Source organism: Boleophthalmus pectinirostris, unplaced genomic scaffold (assembly GCF_026225935.1).
Source record: "Boleophthalmus pectinirostris isolate CB_2022bp ecotype Guang Dong unplaced genomic scaffold, ASM2622593v1 HiC_scaffold_12, whole genome shotgun sequence".
NCBI classification, from domain to species: Eukaryota; Metazoa; Chordata; class Actinopteri; order Gobiiformes; family Gobiidae; genus Boleophthalmus; species Boleophthalmus pectinirostris.
Window position 1 is genome coordinate 26,711,101 of NW_026571018.1, and position 23,557 is coordinate 26,734,657.

At 37.3% G+C, this 23,557-nt stretch overlaps 1 protein-coding gene across 1 annotated transcript; it reads right to left on the minus strand.

Moving 5' to 3' along the window:
* Window positions 1-964: 964 nt before the first annotated feature.
* LOC129407397 (uncharacterized) lies at window positions 965-23,553 on the minus strand. Its single transcript, XM_055148253.1, has 6 exons — window positions 23,540-23,553; window positions 23,252-23,435; window positions 19,859-19,984; window positions 14,687-14,854; window positions 8,214-8,247; window positions 965-1,083 (listed from the first exon to the last, which is right to left on the minus strand). Exons 1-6 carry the CDS (start codon window positions 23,551-23,553, stop codon window positions 998-1,000), a joined length of 612 nt encoding a protein of 203 aa, XP_055004228.1. The 3' UTR covers window positions 965-997.
* Between the last annotated feature and the right edge of the window lie 4 nt (window positions 23,554-23,557).

Sequence of the window (23,557 nt, forward strand, 5' to 3'; positions counted from 1 at the left end):
TTGTACATTTATTCAGATAATGTACTATCTTGTGAAAATGAGCAGATATAGATTCATAGATCTATCTTCTACTTGTGAACAGATGGCAGCATTGACCTCGTCCTAAATTCCTATGCCCATTATTACTATTATCTGTGTGAATAGTCCTCCAAAGCACACACACCTCATCATCTGACTCTGATGTTCAGTGGATCCATATGTTTCTCTGCTTATCAAAATAGTATTTGCACATCTGGTGAGGAGCTGAACAAAAGTGTCTTACATCCACTATTGTGACATTATCCCACTGTTAGAATAAACAATAATAACTATATAAAATAAAGGATAGATGAAATAACTTCAACCCATTCTTTTGTAAGTTATTTTGTCATATTTCTAGGAAGTTTATTATTTCTAGGAATATTTTTTTTCTATAAATAAAAGTGGTTAAGATTATATGAATTTCATTAGCAGTTATGGTTAGCCCCAAGGGTCAATATCAGGACCACTGCTCTTTTATTTTAAGCCACATGCAGTGGTTTTTAAGCAGGATAAAGATTAAAAATGACTGTGTGGCCACATAATCTATGAAGGTTTCTTCTCTTCAGATTTGTCTATGAAATCCAGATAGATTTAGAAACAAATCATTATATACATTTTACTCACTAAAATCATTATAATCTCATAATAAGGTGATATTGGTAGAAAAGTAGATCAGATAAAGGCTGTGTTGGTCACGATAAGGTTAAATCTCTTAAGTCTCAATACTGAATGAAATATTTTTCTATTTACACTTTCACTTCCACTGCATCTTTCTGTGCATTGACTTGTGTTACTTTAGTATATTTTAATGTCATCTACAATCTGATCTAGGTGCACTAGATACAATATCTTGGAGGAGTGAAAAAACAACAATGAATTGCAATACAATATTTATAAAACCCCAGCTATGCTTTTTATTAAAGCATCTTGCCACATAGGATAGTGTGTTTTTAAAAGCTTCAATACTTACTGTATGTCAGTTTAATTTGGAGACGTGATCTTGTTGACTTGACCCTCTTGGCCTTGATGCAGCGCAGCCACAGCATGACTGGCATGAGCTCCCTGCAAACGAAAAGGCTTTTAACAAACTCAAGAGTCAGCAAATCACAGCTGCAACTAAAGACGTGAGAAAAGATAGCACAAAAACAGCAAGATTGTTATTTGGAATATTGGTGAAGTCATTTAAGCTTCTAGTGGAGGTGGAACATTTTTATAGATGCCATAATTCATATTTTCCTGTGCAGATATTTTATATAGATCAGCTGACAGGACTGAATGCAGTACCAGTGGAAGAAAGTATGTGTTTTATTATTTTATCCTTATGTGTCTTCATAAAAAGGTTGTGAAGGACTGAGACAGGCCAACCTTAAGCCAAAGTCACATCTATCAACGCACCCGAGCTTGAGTCAACAGTATCAATGTGGCTCTGTCAATATTTCTGCTGCAGCCATCGCGGAATGCTGCTCTGGTCAGGTCCCTCTCAAAATGGGCCAAAGTGAAAAGTGGGTCAGGAGCTAATCCAAAAAGTGTCCTCTGTCTCACTCTCCAAAAGCAACAAACAACAACTTCCTTCTTGCAGCCGTGACCAGAGGATGCCTGACATTGTCTATACCTCCTGGCTCTAAACCTAAAGCTGCACGTACACACAGAATAGCCATAACAATGGACTATAGCCACATGGCATACAAAGAGAGGTTTGAATCATGATTTAGATAGGGATGGACAATATATCTGTGATAATATGGGTACTTTTTTAATACTGAAAAAATATTGAGATTTTTTTCTAAAGATGCTCTCGTCAGGGTGTCATTTGTCCTCAGTGCATCAAATGTAGCTTTAAAGACTAAAGAGAAATTCAACCATCTGCTTCTGCATTATTTGTTAAAACTTTTGTGTTTAATTCAATTTGTGGTTCTTGCCAAGGATTAACATCTTAATCTGCCACAACAACAACAAAGATTATCATTATTGCCTTTTGAGACCATCCCTACTTGAGTAACTACAGTTTCTCCCATGAGAACAAAATGAAAGAACAGTATCTGACTAATAAGTCCTATGTTATGCATTATCCAGGCTTTAGACCCCTTAGCCTTAATTCCTAATGGCTAATCTGTTGCAAGTGTATTTTTAAGTGTATTTAAAAAGTACAATGTAGCTATCCGAAGGTTAAATGTTGAAGACTGGCCTAGACAGTGCTGTGTCTGGTATTTGGAGACTGGGGTGGGGGTGGAAGGCTACAGCGTGTGGTATGGAAGTAGCAGGACCTGGGGCAGCACCAACAATGGTTAATGGACACAGAGGAAACTACACAGGTCATGGGAGTAGATGACAGCCGATAGCAAAACTCAGTCCTAAACGTCACATATTTTAGCTGAAACACAGATGTAGTAATAGTATTTTTTAGAGGGAAAATCCACCATGACTTCCTTCCTTCCTCGAGCTCTCTCCCTGTAGAGCTGTGTTGGATTGCAGGACCACACACAAAAACAACTGTGTACCGTGAACACACAAAAATGTGACATGAAAACACAACCAGCACCAATTCACAAAAGTGGGTCTCGAGGGCTCATTAGAGGGATCTGAATACAGGGAACACTTGAAGAAAAACTCATAAACAGAACGGAAAAGGCATTAGGGTTAATAAACAATGATAAATATAGAAACTATTAGGAACAAAGTAAACATGGAAACTTTAAGTGCTAATCTATTCACATACAACCATAAATAGCTCTTTTGTATAGTATTAGAGTTAAAAATACGAGTCCATCAAGGCTGCATTCTCTAAATGGCATACAGGTTCAAAGCAGTTATTCATTGTACTCATATACATAATGACACATAGCTTGCAGGTATAATAAGACAGAAGGAGGCCAATCAAAACCATTATCTCTATTATAAGAGACAGCAGACAGACAGGGGCATATAAACATGGACAAAGAATGAAGAGACATGTGGACTAAAGCCAAATCTACATCTAGATCCAGACATGCATTTTTTCTAGTGTAGACCACATTGAACCAGGCAGTGGGTTTAAGAGGGACCTCCTGTATCTTCAGTCTGTACAGTAGTGACGCGGGTGGGCACATTAAAATGCATTAACAGCACAGCCACCTTCATTATCTCGTAAAAGATCATTGCATGTTAATTGTGGAGCTGACTGGTGAACTGTGTGAGGTAAAACACAGAGGCAGGAGAGAAGTATATCAGACCTAATGACAGACAAGTGAGTTATGCATTTCTGATGAAGAAAAAGACTCTTGGACTCTTGTGAGATTTTAGCCACGTTAGAATGTTGTAACCTCATCAAAAACATACCCAGAGTTGTGTTTTGTTTCATTTACACATGTTGAGTAACAATTTTATTATTAGTCTGTCTACATCTCCAAAACTCAAAATGCCCTGTTCCACCTTGTAATGTCATGAAGCAGTAGTTTTCATGTTAACACCTACCCTTTACTGTGGTCCAAAGCAAAATATCTGACGAAGGCTTTTTTTGCTGAAATGTTATTTAAAAATGTGTGTTATGCTATGCATTTTTTCGCTTTTGTCTTGCTGCTCCTTGCATTTGCACCGCTACAAAAAAATGTGTGTGTGTTTTCAGTTTTTTTTTTTTGGAACACCTACCTACCTTTTGTTCAATAGAGACTGGAAATTTGGAGTTTAAAACACAGTGGAGCACTTGTATTACCACATGCCACCTCACATGACACCAAAATAGAGTGTTTTCCAAGGGAAGAACTCCTAAATATGAAGGATCTGTGAGTTAAACATGTGTGAATGAAAAAAAACACTCCAGATACGTTCTTGTGATGAGAAAACAGTGTAACAGTGTAATATAAACAGTTTAAGGAATCCATTACTGTTCTATTGTAGAGAAACTGATCCAAATTATCCATCATTCAATGCCACTGGGACAACCTGTCAGGAGGAGCAGTGGGTGACCGCAGTGCAGCACCCGAAGGCCTGACTCCAGATCTTGACCAATAGGTTTAGTCAGGCTAGATGATTAAACCATTGTCTATGTGTTAGGGTTTTGGCCTGTATTTTTGAGCCTTGTCTTATGTATGGGCCGATTCCATATGATTCCTATTGAAACCTGATTTGACCAGTCAATCTTACTCACATCAGGTCTTTCATCTATTGTGTTTTTCATTCCAGAGATTGAAGCAATTATGTTTTTACACAGCCAAATATGTAATATAATGAAATGAATGATTGCGTACAGATTTAGTCAGATGTATCCATCGGTAATGGACTATGCTCAACACAAATGAAAGTGTCTGCTATAATAAGATGGTTGCCAGTATTAATCTATAGTTGTTCCAAATCGTTATATGGAACTGTTAAAATGTATTTAAGAAATAGGCATATTGGGAAAAATGAGAATATTGACAGAAAATGAGAGAATTACATATCACATTACCACATGATCAGACTATAGGGTCAGTGTGCATTGTGATGAAGTATTCTGACTCTCCCTCTCTATGTGTCTGAAAACATTTGGGTTAAATCTGCTCCCTGCCTGGAGAAAAACACAGGTTTGAGTGGGTCAGGAGTGCGCTGGAGCCACACATCAGCCAAATCCCAGCAGTCAGACATATTAAAAACATATTACCAACATGGAGGGGACTGCACTAAAGGGATTCATGGGCCGGAGGTCGAGATTACCCACAGGGCGCCCCCCCCGAGAGCTTTGTAATAATGTGAAAAGTCACCAGGATTAGAAGACTTCCATAATTCTCAATAGGGGTGAAAAAGACGGGAATGTGTGTCACTCCGTCATGTGTGTTCGGGTCAGCAAAAGGTCATCTGAAGCTTATCAATGGCTCCAAATAGCATCACTGCTTTCAAATATACAGTTCTGAGAAAACATTTGGGTTTTGAGGAAAAGCTATATAGGCTAAAACTGGTGTAAAAGTGTACTAAAGCTTAGAACTCGAGAAAGAATAAAAATGGAAGCACAAAGCTGTTCTCTCATTTGCTGAATCTTTGAACCTTATCACCAACATCCAAAAACTTGCAATTTTTAAAGAGTATTAAATACTAATACATAAGATATATTTGTTTAGTTCATTTTCACTTTTCTGGTGCCCTGAATCCCCCCTCTTTTAGCTTCCCGTGCTCACTCCCCCATCAAAACATAATCAGCAAGCATTTCGCTAATGAAACTACTGCACATCGCATCAGGTTTGTGAAGTTATGGTGTATTGTTTTGTATCATGCTATTGTATATTTATGGAAAATTGTTGTGTGTTGTTGAGCATTGGACAGAACTACTGCTGCATACTGTAAAGAAGGGAAGAACAGTGCAGAGATTGCTAGATTGCTCAAACATGCATGGATGACCTATTCAGGCATGTTTCTGATGAGGGAACAATGTTACACAATTGTAGAAAGATCCAAAAATTGATTTTGCACAATACTCCCTCTTTAACTGAAATTTCAGTCCACCCCAACATTAAATTAACCCTGCATTCATGCATGAAATCTTTGACCCATTATCAACATTTAAAAATAAATAATGCTTCTGTGTTTGGGCAGAGAATCATCTCTATACCTTAAAAAATTATTTGGACAGAACTAAATGCAATCAAGTTTTTACATGGGGAACGGGACTAGTTTCTATTTTAGAACACAAAACATCTGGAATAAGGGTCATGTTTTGGATTCAAAGTTCACAATTACAAAAACAGACAAATTTCATTATCTATAAACAAGAGCAACAGGTTAACACCCAAAAGTCCAAAAGGGTGGTTTAGTCTATGGTTGAAAATATTGCATTCTTTCTGTAAGTTTAAATGTAGGTCAAGATACTGAAAAAAATCTATTTCTCCTGCACGTGCTGTGTGACTAAGCCAAGACAGCTGAGATGGTCCAAAAGTAAATAATGCTTTGAACCAAAACAGCTAAATCATATACTACACAAAATACTCCAGATATTAATTCCCCGGAGGAAAATGTATTGAAAATAAATCCTTTCATGTTTGCGGGATTAAACATTTTACAGGCTGCAAAGCTGATCTAATTTAAACCACATACCGTCATGGCAGGCACCTCCTCTCACACATCACTGACGTCCAGCCAGAGATCAAAGGTAAAGAGACAGACAGGTACAAATTTGAAACAGAGGAGTATGAGGTCTTATCTCGGATTGTAATGTGTACAATAATCAGGCTTTCCAGTAAGAAGGATCACGATATTTCATAGAGGTTTCAAGAGGTGGCTATATTTAAGATGTTATGAAAGACCAAATTTGAAACTGAAAAAATATCTGATTCCAAGAAAGGGGTGCATAAACTATCTTACAGAGTTCCACTCTACAGTTGCCTGTTGTTCCTGACTGATTGTTCCAGAGGCGTTGAAGAATAGTGAAAGCAAATTTTCATAGAGTTCAGTCTGAAAACACATCTTTGAATAAACAAATTTGCATTTCATTGTTTATAAAATCCAATGTAGTTGAATGTTTGGCTGAGGTGGGAAATATTAAAAAGTCCATATCAATATTTTCTTAGAGTCTAGGTCAAAGGACTGTGCAATCAGTTTTAATCAAAATGTATATTTAAATTGGTTTATCTGTTTTTTTTTTTTTTTTGAAGAATACAATGTAATCTACTTGAATTTGAAAAACTGTAATAAATCAATATGAGAAAAAAAAGTAAATTTAAAAAGTATTTTACATTTACAAATTATTACAATAATAAACTATGCACTAAAGGGTATTTTTGTGAGCATGTGTGATATTTTATTATAATGCGTGTTTACTGTAGAACTTCTTAAAAAGTGCCAAATGTTCTGTTTATAAGCGGTTCAAAATGGCCACACCACTATGAGGCCACAGTTTCCATCAGTATGCGTTGTTCTGGTAAAGAGAAACCCAGTGAGGAATTCCCATTTTATCTGCGGCGCAGCGAGTGCATGTGAGCTATGTGCAGAGATATGACCATATCATATCCTGTCTCTTTGAGTTAAGACCCGGACCACACAGGCCGCCCCAACACTGATTGATTAGACAGGATTTCAGTCAAAAGGTCCAAAGTGTTTCCTTGTATCTGGGTCAAAAATAAACACCCTCAAGTCCGAAAACAAGTCGACACGAGACAAGTCAAACAATGAGTCTAATCTGCGCTCCTCTCTCACCACCGCCATGTTTGTAATGCTCTGAGAGTGTACTGAAAAGTCACTTACAGCACACAAACACTTTCTCCGGCACCTCCAACTGCTGACGCCACGACCCTTGACCTCCCTGCTACCCCGGGGCCTCATTACCCACAATGCAACTCTGCTCCATGGACTATCGCTGACAGTAACGCGATCCTGACCTGTGCTGGTGTCACATCGTAGACACCCACAATGTATAGACACAGACGAATACAAACTACACCAAAATAAACAATCGCTGACATAGACTGGCTACAGTCGTCAGGACGCCTGTGGTTGTCAATCAAAAGGACTCGGTCTTAGGACTGGAGATATGGGACGGGGTCAGACCTGCACTCATTAATCATGTGTGTGGAGTCCAAGATCTCAACCATTGGGAACCTGAGTCTGAGAAATACCCACAGGAGAAAAACAGAGAAACTCAGAGGGAGAAATACAAGAATGGTTTGGTAACATGCGCTTTTTTAAGTGGCTATATAGTAAACTATGTAATCACAAGTATTTTGTGTCTGACTGTAAATGACCCCGGAATACCCATGAACATAGGTTTACAAAGATCTTTAAACTGCGCGTGCTTTTTGTGTTATTTATTTTTTCTCCTTTATTTAACCTGGTTAATAGTCCCGCATAGATTCAAAGAGTATACTTTTCAGGGAGTGTTTGAATTTGGTTTTGGTCTTGACACTCGCCAAAGATTGCAAAGATATCTATTCAAAGCATCAAGAACAACACAAATGTGATGAAAATTCCCAGACATGTAAATTGATCCAAATGTGTTATAAAAATACACAGTTATAGTAATCTTTTAACACAGTTGGTCTACTCTAGTCTGGTTTGTATTTAATGTGTTGAAACAGAAGCAGTGCATCATTCCTTGTGGGTGGCGGATGTTTGACACTTGGACTTGGCTCGGACTCCAGAAGGAGATATTCCCAGAAGACTAGTTTTGTCCCAAAAGAGGGAATGCAAACAATCCAAGTGAAGGGATTCTGATGACGCACGCTTTCAAACAAACTTAAACTACTGCATCTTACCTGCTGCCGATCCAATGGTCATCCTCCCAGCCGCCTGAGGATAAAACAGACAAAATACACAAATGAGTAAGAAATACAAATACTGGAGTACATTCGCTGGTCAATATAAACGTGATGGTAGCCAAAAGAGACAAACTCTGCAGTAGTAGGTATGAGAAATCGACCTACATTAAGACTAGTCCAACTAAACAAAACGTTTTTCCTGTTTATGTTGTTGAAACCCGAAAGACCCCTAATAGCTTATTTACTCCAACATTAAATCAGGATTTACTGGAAGTTTGAGAAATGTCTGCAGATTTTTTCCTAAATTAGGGGATATCCGCCTGAGAGAGTGAGACAAGACACTCTCATAGGCAGTTGTTTTAAATCATAATAAATGATGCAATTAAATTAAAGGAGGAAATTGAGGAGAGGCATCACGTGTGTCTTTGGCTCAGTGTGGTTTTGGAAAAGCAAGACAGAAAATGAGGACATGACACAGAAACTAATCAAAATAGATGAGACTCTGTTAGCCTAATAAGAGACGTCCAATCGAATCAAGTCTTCCTAAATGCCCCACAAATCTTAATTAAACCCACTTCATGTACAAAGAACCAACATTTTGAACAGTGCGGTTAAAAATACAATGAAAGTGACTCAACTAACTAATAATATAAAAAGCAATACAATAGGATTTGTACAGAGATTATAGTGGGAGACAACTGGGACAACGGTGATTGGTCCTCACAGTTCTTGTTTTCTTGCAAGCTATATATATAAATTGCAAAAAATATACAATTAAACAAATAAATATGACCATCTTGGCTGACTATAAAGGTGAACTGCACAACTTTCTGGAGGAGGCTCTGCTACCTGCTTGTCTCCATCTTATCTTATAGCTTTCCCTGGACTGTTCCATGCTCTGACATTAGCCATATCCATCTAGCACTTATTCATTACGGGTGTTTCTGTTGTTCAAAAATACAGTAATTCCTTGTGTGAATGGGGGTGACTCTCCATAGATCTGAACTGTAATGTAGCGTGATAAATAGGTTTAATCTATACTGTTCAATATTTTATTTTCCATGGAGACAAACAAGTAGCAGACTCTTCGCTAAAAATGTTTTAAATTGAGATTTGATTAGATATTACAACGTGTTTATTCATTAAAGCAATAAGATAATTTTATTAGACTGAAACATATTCTTTACTGGACAACCAATTTGAGTGAATGAACAGGTCAAATGAACTACACACATACACACACCTTGAGCACACAGTCTATAAGAGTGGCCAAGATTTATTTCTGCATCAGAGTGAAACTTGATGACACAGTCTCAATAAAAGACTCTCATGAAGCAGAGGAAAACCCCCAAACCAGACCAGAGCGGGATTTACCCATGATGCACCTGCAGTTTCTCGGTTACACGCAGGCACTGAGTGAGTTTGTCATGTTTCTGATGTTTTTGGGTCATTTACTGGACATCAGCAAAGCCTGAGCTGATATCAGGGATTAGACAAAGAACTAACTGTGCCGTGCAATGCTTCACGGTGAGATTTAGTAATAATAGTTGCTTATATCTCCAGTCTACACTTTGTGCTTGTAATAATAATTTTAAAGATTTATTGGCTTTCTATGCAATAACTTTACATTATAACTACACACACATTGGGATTCTGCACCTTGCACAGAACATGAATGAACTGGACAAAATTGTTGAGAAATTACACTGAAAATTTCTGTTATTCTGAACTTTAATAAACTGTTTTTGCAACCATTCAGAATTGGTTTTGATCATAGATTATATACTCAAGTTATTAAAGGTCCTATATTACACCAAATTGACTCTTGTGAGCTAAGCAATGTTATAAAACAAACTTGCAGTTGTGTTTTGTTTCATTCACACGTTTGAGTAATCCTTTATTATTACTCTGTCTACATCTCAAAAGCTCAAAATGCACTGTTCTACCTTGTGATGTCATGAAGTGGTAGTGTTCAAGTTAACATTTAGTTCAGTAGAGCCTGGCAACTCCAGAGCTGAAATCACCCAAATGATTGTAGTGAATATGTACAGAATTTAAAAACAGATTGGAGCACTTCGTGTAATACCACAGTTTTTAGTTTGAGAGAAGAGCTCAGCCTAAAGATGTAAGATTTATGTGTTAATGTGTGAATGAAACTAAACACAGCTCTAGGTACTTTTGTGATTAGGAAACAATACTGTTAATTAATTAATTAATTAATTAATATCAGAAAATAATATAGGCCCTTTAAAACTGTTAGTAATGACCAATAAAGATAAAAGTTGCCCAAAGAGGATCTGTACCAAATGTCCAGGGAGATGTATCTCCACATCTCCTTGGTGTATTATCAATAGACAAAGGAGTATGAGATGCAAGGGTTCAGTGTCAGTGTAGCAATAATCGCGGCTCAGATCTCCAGTCCATATTAAACTCTTGAAGAAACACACAGATGATCCTAGTGATAATCTAAGCTACTGTGATCAGTGTGTAGATACACTGTAGTACAAAACCTGCTCTAAATTCGGTGTTGAATGACAATAGGCATCTGGTGCAGTGTGTGTCAGTTTGGACAGCTGTACTTTATCAGTCACGGTCCGGAGAAAATAAACGCTTGCTCCACCATTGGGTCTGATCCCACGGCCCCTCGCTGCTCCTCTACCTACTTACACATACTAGCAAGGGACTACACATACTAGCACATACACATCTTAGCAAAGGGCTGGACATGATACCCTAGAACTACAAATGCTAACACAAACACACACTAGTAAACAGAACTGCTAAAAAGCCATCTCCTTTTTTGACTGTTCTCACTACACTGTTATTTGTTATACTATTATATTGATAATGTTATTGTTGTACATTAATCAGATGGGCATACTGCTATCACAAGAACATTCATTTTGCAAAATGTTGCGCAACCCTAACGCAAACACATGAACGAGCCACACGTGCAGCAGTAATATGTCTGACACTCAGAGATCAGGAGGGCAGGCTCCCCATGTTGAAAAAGGCATTAAGAGACAGGTTACATTTGGTTCAGCCGCATTGCGGTGGCACGGTGGCTAGCACTCACGATTCACAGCAAGAAGGTTGTGGGTTCTATTCTGGAGTCGCCTGGGCCCTTCTGTGTGGAGTTTGGATGTTCTCCTCATATCTGGATGCGTTTTCCCCATCAACACAAAACACGCACCATAGGTACAGTCCTCTACCTAAGGTAATCACAGAGATGGGCTCCTGAGAGCTGCTCCTGAGAATGCCCCAGTGGCCAAATGCAGAGGACCAATTTCCCTATGGGGGGTAATAAAGTGTACCTTCAATTTTGGGCTTCTAGGCTCTGCAGCTTTTCCAGAGGTAGAAATTCAAGTACTTTTTAAATAGTTTTAAGATCATTCTTAGACCTTCCCAGGACTTTTTGCAGTTTCAACACATCAGTCAGGTAAATAAATGCTTTTCTACCTAGGCAGATTTTTTGTACTACTAGATTTGGATGCGTCCATGAACCAATTTCAAAATCAAAAGATTACATATATCTAAAGCAATTCATTTAATGTATCCTGGATGCCTAGACAAGACCTTACCCTGACAAAGGAAGTATGAATTGTGTCCTATTGTGAACTGTGACCAAAATCGGTTAAAGCTCATAATAACCATAGATCTTAAGTTAAATGATGTAGAAAACACACTTGGTCCTACTCACCACTATAACTGGACCCAAAGACCCTGTGGCACTTAACAGATACATATTTTTGGTTCAGCCTTCAGCACTATGTACATACACTATTTTGAGCTGTAAAAGGTCTTTGGCAGTTCCCTGCTTATCATGACAAGGTTCCATTTCAGTCTGATTATATTCAGTCCTGCACATTTTAAGCATAGTAAGTAAGTCATGCTACAAAAACTTGACAACTGGATCCATGTTTCTCTATGGGTGCTTCACTATTAAAAAGAAACATGCAAAAGTCAAACTATATTTTATGGAAATGGCATCACAAGCATGTCAAATTATTTCTATGTGTCCAAGTTATTTAAATTGATGACATCATGCAGACTCAGTAATGATACACATGTTCATACTATTGCAAGAAAATGATTACCTTCGTTCAATGAATGGTGGTTTTGCTTATATTATTAACAATTACCAAGATATTAACCAAAAGGCAAATCCTACTATAGAATTCTCACTAAACCACACAATTTCAAAATGTCAAACAATAGGCTCCTTAAACCACCAAATTCTGATGTCATACTGACAATTTGGAGATCCAACTTTTAGCTTAAAGCTCGCATTATGTGGGCTTGAATAGGTCTGTCTGTAGTAGCTCTTGTTGCCGCAGTGCTGACTCTGATAGAGATGACCTTGCATTTCTTGGGGCGGTTTGAGCTGCCTCATCCTTTTACTGTGACTGTATTGACACAACAGCAGAGACACTGGACTCAAGCCCGGAGCCAGAGACCAGGTTTAAACAAATGGAAAAATACAACAAAACATTTATTCTACATGATAAGGTGAAACAGTCTTGGATTAAAAAAATATACTAAAAGAAAAGAATATATTTTGGTTTAGATTACAAAGATGCAATTTGGGTCAGTGCATAGAGTTTTATAAAATGCATCTGGCATAATACAGTATCAGCCATTAGGCCATGATAACACATTTTTTATATATAGTTTAATGTAATCGGATTCAAATTGGTCTAACAAAAAGTTTGTTTGCTGGAGCTATAGCAAAATAAAATATCAGATGCTGTTTGTTCTTGATGTCTTGCGTTATATTATATCTATATTATTATATCTCTTCAGTATATCTATTACTGTGTTTTAGGGCTCTGAATTTGCCACAGTCAATACAAAGTCCATCACCCTTCTCCTATTTACAAAATTCCCTCTTTATCAAACCATGTCCATTATCTAAAAGAAAAGAATATATTTTGGTTTAGATTACAAAGATGCAATTTGGTCAGTGCATAGAGTTTTATAAAATGCATCTGGCATAATACAGTATCAGCCATTAGGCCATGATAACAAATTTTGAAGCACAATATACTGCAGAGATATACTGCAATGAAAATGATAATAATGAAACTACTTTTGCCACTGACACAGTAACAATAATGCTAGACAATCCCAGTAAACCATTCTTAAAGGTCTGAGCTGAAACAAATACCATGTACCAATAATTAGCCTTAGAAGTCACTTATTCAACTTTTACAGCTCAAATGTTATTCTGTTAAAACAAAAATACCCTAAATTTCCCCACTTTTCTAAAGAAATTGTATATACAATATATTTTGAGCTCCAAAATGTATTGTTCCAGCTCATATATTGAACAGTAACTCGATATGGGCCTATCTGCTATATGTCATGCCTTTATGTCAAAATAAAATGGTGCACACACATGGAAAAGTGGAAAAGATTCAAGTGTATAATAAATAACAGAAACTGAAATGTGACTTTATGGTAATTCTAGCATATTTTTTACATTTCATTTTGTTCTAACCTAAAAGTGTCAAGATCCATATTTATGAATGACATTGACTAAATTAAAACTTATTAAATAGTCTCCAATTTAGGTAATACATGAATGAACAGAATTGATGACTGAAATAAATCATACTTGCCATATTGACTTTTGAGTGATAACCTCATCAGTCCAGGCCCTGGTTGGTGTCTAATTACAGAAGCAGCAGTCGCCTATAACCTACTTGTTATGAAAGACTAAATTTAGACAAAGTGCTCTATAGAGAAATGTATCTAGGTCTGTCAGTGGACATGTTGTCAATCTTTGGGAGTTTATTCTTTATGATGGAAAATGCCTAAGTTAGCATTTAGTTAATTCAGGGATATAAAAATCCACAGATGTAAAACAACTGGAAATCAGCTGTTTGGAGTTTGGTTTGTGAACAGCGGTTTTGTTCAAACAAACTGATACTCACCATGGAAACTGAGGTACATCTATATTTAGAGATAACAAGTTTTTTTTTTCTTTTTTACTCTAATGTTAATTTGTATATTTGTCTTTTGTTAAAGGTGCACTATGTAACTTTTTGGTTACGGTTCCATCACCTGCTTGGTTCTATGGATGTGTCAATTCTCTGCCTGGAATGTTACACAATATGACAGTAAACAGCTCTATTTTAGATTTGTTCAATTAGAGGTGGTTTTATAACTCAAAAATACATAGAAAAATATACACTCTGTCTGAGAGCGGGGTTGCCTCTCCACAGAGCTGACCTGTAACTTGGTCTGGTTTGGTCTCCATGAACATAAAAAAGGATACCATAATGTGAAACATTTCTAAACAAAGCATCTATGAGGAAAATTATTTGATGGGCCTTCCACCAGAAAAGTTACACAATGCACCTTTAACATTAGATTCAAAGTAATTAAGAATTATATACAGCAATTGAAAAAGCTCATTAGTACATTTGTCATTAGCTGTCATTACATGTACAAATGAATAGACTCACCCTAGCCCGTCGTGCATGCAGGTGCATGGGGGAGGAGAGGGAGGAGCGGGTGAGTGGTCGGCTGCGGGTGAGGGGGCGAGAGCGGCGTCTCTGTAGCTCAGGCTTGTCTGATGCTCTGCCCTGGTCCAGACTCAGGGAGCGACCGGGTATCCTGCTGGATGGAGCATCCTGAGAGGAGAGAGAGATAGGAAGGGGAGATTTACAATAGACACTTCAGACCAAGTTTTCAGACCCGTTTTAATTCCTTTTTATTAATATGATGTAGCCCAATGGAAAATCCAATTTTACAATGATTACTCTACTATAGTAGTAGTAGTAAAAGTAATAACATCATTTTAAGTAAGCAGAAAAACAAAACAAAAACACACTGTACAAATTCACAGTGAGAAAAATATTCAGACCCACAGCTCACACATTTTGCAAAACTTCCTAAAAATCATCAAACTTGTTTTTTTTTATTGAACCTTATGGAATCTGCTGAGTACCTTATTCAAAAAGATACAACATTTAAGGAATTACAAAGGACTTACTGAAGCCATTGTGAAAATTTAATGTGTATTTTAAACAGTTTTATATATAGTTTAATGTAATCATATTCAAATTGGTCTAACAAAAAGTTTGTTTGCTGGAGCTATAGCAAAATAAAATATCAGATGCTGTTTGTTCTTGATGTCTTGTGTTATATTATATCTATATTATTATATCTCTTCAGTCGTATTACTGTGTTTTAGGGCTCTGAATTTGTCACAGTCATTACAAAGTCCATCACCCTTCTCCTATTTATCAAACCATGTCCATCATCTCTACCCGTTGCTGACTTCATGAGATCACTATTATATACATGGGTCACCAGGGAGAGATGTAAAAGACCAGTGTGTCCCAAAATGTGTGGGCAACCCCAGAGGAGGTGGATTGAAGTCATAAACAGTAACACAGTCAAAGGCCTGATAGCACACTAGATACCAATGTAAGTGTTTTAAAGCTGTACTATGGAACTTCTGATCTGCGCTTGCTTGTCTGTATGTTATTGTTTTGCCTGAAATATTTCACTATATGCAAGTATCTTTCAGTGATTCATACTGACTTGTTTTATTTTTTAAAAAATATGTTATCGACATTTGTGTCTCTATGGAGATAACGATCTCCATCAAGCCAAACAGGTGGCAGACCATTCACCAAAAAAGCTGCACGCTGCACCTTAAAATTGCTCTAAAATATCCACAACACAAAATCAGTCTTGAGTGATGACTGATGAGTCAGTGGCAAAGGCGTAACCACTTAAAGATCAGAGGAGTGGGGAGGGAGATTTTTTACTAAAAACATCTAGATCCAGGTGAAACGTTTTTATTTGGCATCACCCAGTCTCAGCATGCTTAGTGTACAAATTAGATCAGATGGCACACATTTTTCCTTTGACTCCCTACACAAAGCATGTCTGTGTTCAATCTTCCCGCTTTAGCCTTGGAGACTATTTTCAATTTGGTCATGTTATATTTTATAACTATAAAAAAGTGTCAAAAACATAATGTCCCAGAAATAAGGTCCAACTTCATTTTTGTCTAATTTTAGTGTTGGTTTTCTTCTAAATTTCAGGGATTTTATGAGGGTACATTCCCAATGCAAGACTTTTAATAGACCATGTAAACCCTTCCAGTAATGTCATTAACACAGTGGCTTAAGCATTTTATGAGGGATATCGCCTAAAATAGGCCATCACAGAAAGAATCCTTTTTGAATGAGCAATAAGCTATAATATTAAACTCCTGGCTAACCTAGTGATGCTTTCTTTGGCAGAGATCCAACACAGAAGCCAAAAACATAACTAGATTTACTAGCTTGTAAACCCTGAGCAAAGATGTAGACATATTTGTCCAAACTGTTACCTGAATAGACCTAGAAGTATAATAAAACAACCATCAATTATCTAAACTTGTTTGATATCAAATTCAGGAGTTACTAATGAATCCACTAATCACAAAGGTCTCAGGAAGAGATGACACTAAATTTCCAATAAATTCAATGGAAACAAATCTTTTACTATTTATGCCTTAAGTGAGAATCTTTGCCTCTCACAGGCATAACACTGTAAAAGTCAGCTGGTCAACTTTACCTGCAAGGTCGGCGTAAAAGAAGAGAACAGAAAATGAGAATAATTATGCCAAAATGCTAGGGCTGTAACTATCGATTTAATAGGCGTCAGTAGCTCAGTTGGTAGAACATTTGTCCACCTGAAGGTTTCAGGTTTGAATCCCGCTCTCTACATAAACATCATTGGTTGAGCTGTCAAATCCACTGACCCACAGGTTAACTGGTATGATTTCAGCTCCCACAGATGAATGCTGTTGTTGTGTCTGCATACACTGGTGTGTGAGTGAGTGGTTCCTTGTTGTAAAGCGTTTTGACCACCTTGAAGGTGGAAAAGCGCTATATAAAAATATTACCATTTATAGTTCTCCAGTCGAGTAATTGATTTAGTCAAATTATTATTTTCTTCTAAGGTACACTGAGATTTTCTAATGCTGACCAATGGCTTTTAGACATAGAACCTTTTTGCCATTTCCAATAATACTGTTGCTCTCACTGTAATAAAAATGGCTTTTGGCAGATGCTTTAGAGATGGTATAGTCCAGAGGACAATTACAAACAATTATTTAGATAATCAGTTATTAATGTGATTGATTCAATATCTGATTAATAGTTACAGCAATACAAAATACACATTAAATCATATTGAATCTATCCAATAAAAGACCACATACATTCCTCCTAATGAGCCGTGTTGGCTGGTATCTGTGAGTGAATATATCCTATAGAGATGTAATCACTTCAGTTTCACTCACATTCAAAGCATTCTTCAGATCGAACACAGCCTTTGTTAAAAATGGATGAAGTTGGCTGCAGCACCCAGTGTCGCCTCTGAGACATAAAAAGGTTATGCATTTCTGATATGGGCTGAGGTCACTACATTTTTACTACCCCATAAATATTTGACATTTTTCAGTATAAATGGGCCCATTCTCCTCTTTCACAGCAGGGTGAACAGCTGCACGAATCATCTTTAGTTTTATTGATCATAACGCTCAACTGAAGACTATACATTACGTCCCATGTATTGTACAGTACAGTTTAGATCTACAGCTATTAGGGCCAGATTAACTTTTACTTTAGCAAGTTTTTACTTTTTATGAGCAAATACTAAAAGTGCATTATGTACCTTTTCTGTCTGGCAGCTGCTTGTGTATTGCCTGTAATTAAATCGACTTGCTGTTTAGTAAATTATAGCTGGAACTAAATATTTTGGAGGTCAATCAATTTTCTTTACTCTAGTGGTGAACTTTTTGTTATTTTTCTCGACTACGATACAATTTGAGCTGTAGATGGTTGAACAAATAACATCTATGATATTATAGATACAAAGTAACTACTAAAGTGTTTCATTTATGATATTTATTTATTGTAGCTCATGTTTTTTTTTTAAATATATTGTACAATTAGACTTTCTTAATGGGTCATGGATTTATTTCAATATGTATGCAGTATATCACATTTTAAAATGTGGTACTGTGACAGGCCTATTTGTGTCCACAAACTATTTTGCTGGAAAATAATTTTTGATAACACAAGAATAAAGAGGTGCCATGGCCTTTGAATAAATTAGCATCTTGTACAACTACATTATGTAACCTAGTGATCCAATCTGTCAGAAATGTGTGAGGTTTGGTTGAGTCTGCAGACTTTAAAATTACTTTGATTAAATCCTGCCTCTTTTAAGAGAATATTTGATTTTATGAGGATTCCTTTGGCTCACTTTTGTTGGTTTAAGAGCTATTTGAGGTTAGTAGATTTACACGTGGTAAGCATAATGAGCCAGGGGGAATGTACAGCACAGAAAGAAGCCAAAGGTGTTTCCAAAAATTACGTTAAATACACTGTTAAACATTTGGAATAGCCAACTTTATACTCATATTTTGAAAGTTGTTCAAATTGGTCAGATTAAAAAAAAGAAGACAGACAACACATACAGTAGCATGATCAATCAGGTATTTCCAAGGACATTTTTATGTTAACTAATGTAAATTTTCGCAAATGAAAGCTTTTGAAAAATAGACATGGGTGGGGGTGCAGAAAAAGCTTAAAATGTTAAAACACACATTCACACACAAACATTTATTTAACCAGATAAGCAAATCCATTTGGAAATGAATTGATTAGGTTCAACATCTCTTTAAAAGTAAAGTTGGTCTCTTTATTGTTGCCAAAATACATATGACTGACTTAGAAGTAAGGTGTCTTTGCTTTTATTAATATCTGAAAAGTTACTCTACTCAACCGGTATTAATATGGTGAGTACTAACCAGCACTACATATTAGTTTAAAATACTCATAAACTGCCAATGAGCTGTGCACTTACTGTCTGTGGGAGATTGATGTTGTTGCCAAATGCAGAGAGCTTTTACTGGCAGAAAAACAACAGATTTGGAGAGGAGCCAGGCTCAAGCTATTATTTGTAATTAATGTGTTTTAAACAGAGGAAAGTCTGCAAGTCTAAGGCTATTGACTTTTGCTTGGTATGCACATGGTGGGACCTTACCACTTATTATTGCATTATACGTGAACATTAATCTGGAATTGTTTAATACGCAAATCCTGCATATTTAAGATGAGTTCTTCTCTCAGACGGTAAACACTCTGTTCCACCTTGTGATGTCATGTGGTAATATAGTAGGGGTTCCACTGTGTTTTTAAACTCCATACACCTTCACTAGAATCATTTGGATAATTTCTGCTCTGGAACTACCAATCTCTATTGAACAAAAGGTTAAAAGTAGCTGTTAACTTGAAAACTACCACAACATGACATAAGGTGGAACAGAGCATTTTGAGCTTTGGAGATGTAGACAGCCTAATAATAAAGGATTACTCAAGCATGTGTGAATGAAACAAAACACAATTCCAGGTATGTTTTTGAGGAGGTAAAACTGAAGCACAGGCAATACCTCTCAAAAACTCAATTTCATCTTTATAAGGTGTGTAAGGTGTGTGCAATTTGAGTCACATTTTGAGACACATAAAGACATGGGTTAATTTAGACTAAGGTTAGGTTTTGAGTCTAAGTTAGTGGAATAGATATGCACAGTATTGTATATCTTACCGGCCCTTAATAAAGCATACCTGAGTGTTTAGCTCTTCTTCGTCTGACTGGAGGGGGTCTGAGGGGGAGGACGGGGCGTCTCGGATCCTGTTGTTAATCTGATCCAACTTCTTCATCAGGAGTGTCATAGAGTCACCACCAGCCCCCTAAGACATGCACACATGGGTACGTCTAAGGAAAATTTTGAGGATTACTCTTGAACAGATGCCTTCTTTTCTCCCACAAAAAGCATTTTATTCTCATTAAGCAGCGCTGATTAATGGGGCTGCACACTGGGCTTTCACACATGAGCACTTTGTTTTAGAGTTTCGATCGAGTGTGTGTTTGAGTGTGGAGGAGGTCACGCCTTCTCAAAGACATTATTGTAGAACAAACTGAAGCAAGGACCACTGGAGAGACTGCTGGTAAAATGACTTTAGATGGCACAAACTTTGAAAGACAATGTTGTGGAGACAGAAATAGATGCTGTTATATCTGAAATCGCTCTTGATACGCAATTAATGAGTGTGCTGTCTTAATATTTATGTGTCGAATTGATTTTAGTCAATTAGGTCCCATAGCTGCCTAGACAAAAGCATATGGGTGACGTAACAAAATGTTAGAAATTCATCCATCTATTCCACTAAATGTTTTCTTTAATAAAATCAATCAAATACATAATAAATAGTAATAAGATTGAGTAACTGAAGATGATCGGAGGGGGCTGTAGGTGCTGATTGGCAGCCATCCATCTGGGCAGCTGTGGCTCAGAATCTTAACAAAATAACTAAACACCAGGATTAATGTAACTATATAACCAATTTAGAAGTTATGTGCAACTTTTAGCTCTTTTCCAATGATGAAAAATATGAAAAAATAACAGAAAAATGGCTCAAATGAATACAAATGATGAAAGAGCACTTTGTTAAGATAGTTATGTAATAAAACATGCTGTAACATGCCTTAGCCCTTAGCTGAATTGTCCCTCTCCTCTGGTAGGACTAAGACACTTTTTTGGTGGCTTCAGGAAATGAACAAACTGCTTTGTTTCGGCTGATCCCTGAGTCCCAGAGGCTGATAGCAGCACATAGGGTCCTTTGAGGAGCTTCAAGACCAAACAGAACTCACATACATGCAACCCCCTCTCTCCCCCTCTCCACCCTTTACCCCTGTACCCACCCACTCACAAATACTGCCTATGCCCAAACCCAGTCTAGAAAATATCTACATTAACGGCCTGGCAGTGCAGTCATTTCCTGTGTAGCTGCAGCCCCCACATCTCACTCACGGGACACTGAGGGGCTGTGTACTCTGAGCTATTTTTAACCTACAATTTGCAGGACAGGCTTCAACTACGAAGAGAGAGAAATGTGTTAAACTATTTTAGACCTAAATGGAATATGGAGTGTAATACAGTCCGGATAAGAGTAGGATCTACATGGTTTACACTAGGACTGATACCAGTACAATACCAGAAGAAAAGGCCTATAGCAGGGAGAAATTGAGAGAGATAGTGCTTTTTAATATTATACATACACTATATTTTTGTTTGTTTTTTGCATTACATTTGAGTTTTCTAAAATTTCATTTGGGAAAAAAGTGTTAGGGAAGTGGAGGCTTGCAAGGGATTTAACAATGCAACTGTATAGTAGTACAGAGCCACGTAGTTAATGTGAGTGCTCTCAAAGTTCATGAAATGTTAATCAGCCTTTTTTCTTTCACTATACAGAGAAGAAGCATTAATGCATCTTTCTTTCTACCCTCAACATACTAACTACAAAAAGGGCTTTTCATTTTTACGGTGACCTGTCTGAGGTGTCACATCCATTAACTTAATGTGAAGAGGTTATCTCACCTTATTAGATGTAAAATCTATTATATGCCTCAATAGTCTCCTTTAAAAGTGGTCTTCGCAACATTTTTTGTCCTGTCTGTTTCCATGGCAATATTAATGCTTTGGCTGTAATATTCCAGCATTACACCAATCTAGCTCCATAGAAACGAGCAGGTGACACCAACAGGCCAATTTCAGATCTGTGGAGAGGTGACCCAGTAGAGAGCAAAAAGGCATTTACTTTTCAAGGCATTAGGCATAGCAATAAAACACCTGTAAATTAATAAATGCAAGGTAGTTAAGTTTAATACCATAATGTGGAACACCTCAGGCAATGCAATAGCATCTCCATGATAGAGACAAGCAGGTGGCAGAAACTCCTCCAGAAAAATTACGGTACAAAGTGCAACTTAAATATCAGCCTAAATTTGGCTGCCAACACATTTTTGTAGGTTCCACAGTAAATCCATGTGTACACTTCATTTAGCTTTATATAATTTAGCTATATATAATTCCTTAAATTATCCCATTTGAAAGTTGTTCCTTCATTATGCACTGTGATGAAACAACCCCCAGCATAAAAATCCCAAGAATGCACAGCCACAAGGGGTCCTTTCTGACTTTACATGTATTTGAATGTGAACCGCCAATAAGTGACAGTTTGAGAGGGACAGCAAGACAAAAGCTGCACAAGAAGAACAAGTGTTTATAAGGGGCACAGAGGTACAAAGAGAGCCAGAGGGCAGGGTGGGACAGTGCCAACGGGACAGGGGTGCAGTACGACAGGTGGGGGATTAGAATAATGACCTGGCACTGGGCAGCTTGAAGATGGAAATACCAGGAGCAGCCCAAGGAAAAATGGGAGGAATTTATGAAACCTGCCAAAATGTCAGTGACCATTCCCACTCGCAACAAGACACTAATGTGGAACTTTCTATTTCAGTTTCTAAAATACAAACATGCAATACAATCATCAATTAATCATCTTAAAATTTGTCAAAAATAATAGTCTAGAGCAACTACCACAATCGCACACAATATTCTTATTTTATGACTGTTTTCATTCATGAATATAACTTGTATAAACTAATCCTGTATGGGGATGCAGTGGGTAGGCTGGCATCCACCAGACCCAAAGGTGATCTATCTGATATTTGTTCACTTTCAATGCAAACATTCCCTGAAAACGTGACTAGCGCTATGGCAGAAATGTAAACTAAAAATAAAGCCCTATAGCAATCTTATCTTATCATTGCAAGCGTTAAGTTTAGTTATTCGTTGCAACAGTGCACAATACACATGACTAATTTTTACAGTTATTCTTATCAGAGAGATGCATTTGACCAAATTGTAAAGTGAACATTTAAACCTGTTGGCTGGTGTACTTAGGAGGGCCGAAGATAAAAACCACTGCATACATAAAGCTAATACTAATACTATAATGTTCATATGCTGCCCTCTGGTGGAGTCTAAATATATTACATCATATTACCAATGACTAAATCCTACAGACAAAGCCATTATAAGCAATACACATTGACCACAACTTAAATTAATTACTTTTGGGCTTTCAATTGCATATGAAACTTGTTTCTCTTACCTCTTTGCCATTGTCCTGCAGTATTTCCTTTTCTTCACCTGTAGACTGAATTCGGCCCTTGCTGCTTGCGTTGCTGCTACTGCCGGTGGTAGTGGTCTTTTGCCAACCACAAGTGCTACTAGGCTGGGCATCCTGTCTCTTCCTCAAGCACTTCCTGTTCCTGCTCAAGTTTCTACGGCGACGACTGACCAGGAATTCCTTATATTGTGAAGCTTCAGGAAAATCATCATCATCGTCCTCCTCTTCGCTCCCTTCTGTAGTGGATGAAGAAGATGACCCTCCACTGACTTTAGGGCCTTCATTGGG

Coding starts and splice junctions, on each gene's coding strand:
- LOC129407397 (XM_055148253.1), bottom strand. Junction 19,985..23,251: donor TGCAGGACAATGGCAAAGAG/GTAAGAGAAACA, acceptor TGCATGTCTTAG/GGGGCTGGTGGTGACTCTAT. Junction 8,248..14,686: donor TGCATGCACGACGGGCTAGG/GTGAGTCTATTC, acceptor TTTTATCCTCAG/GCGGCTGGGAGGATGACCAT.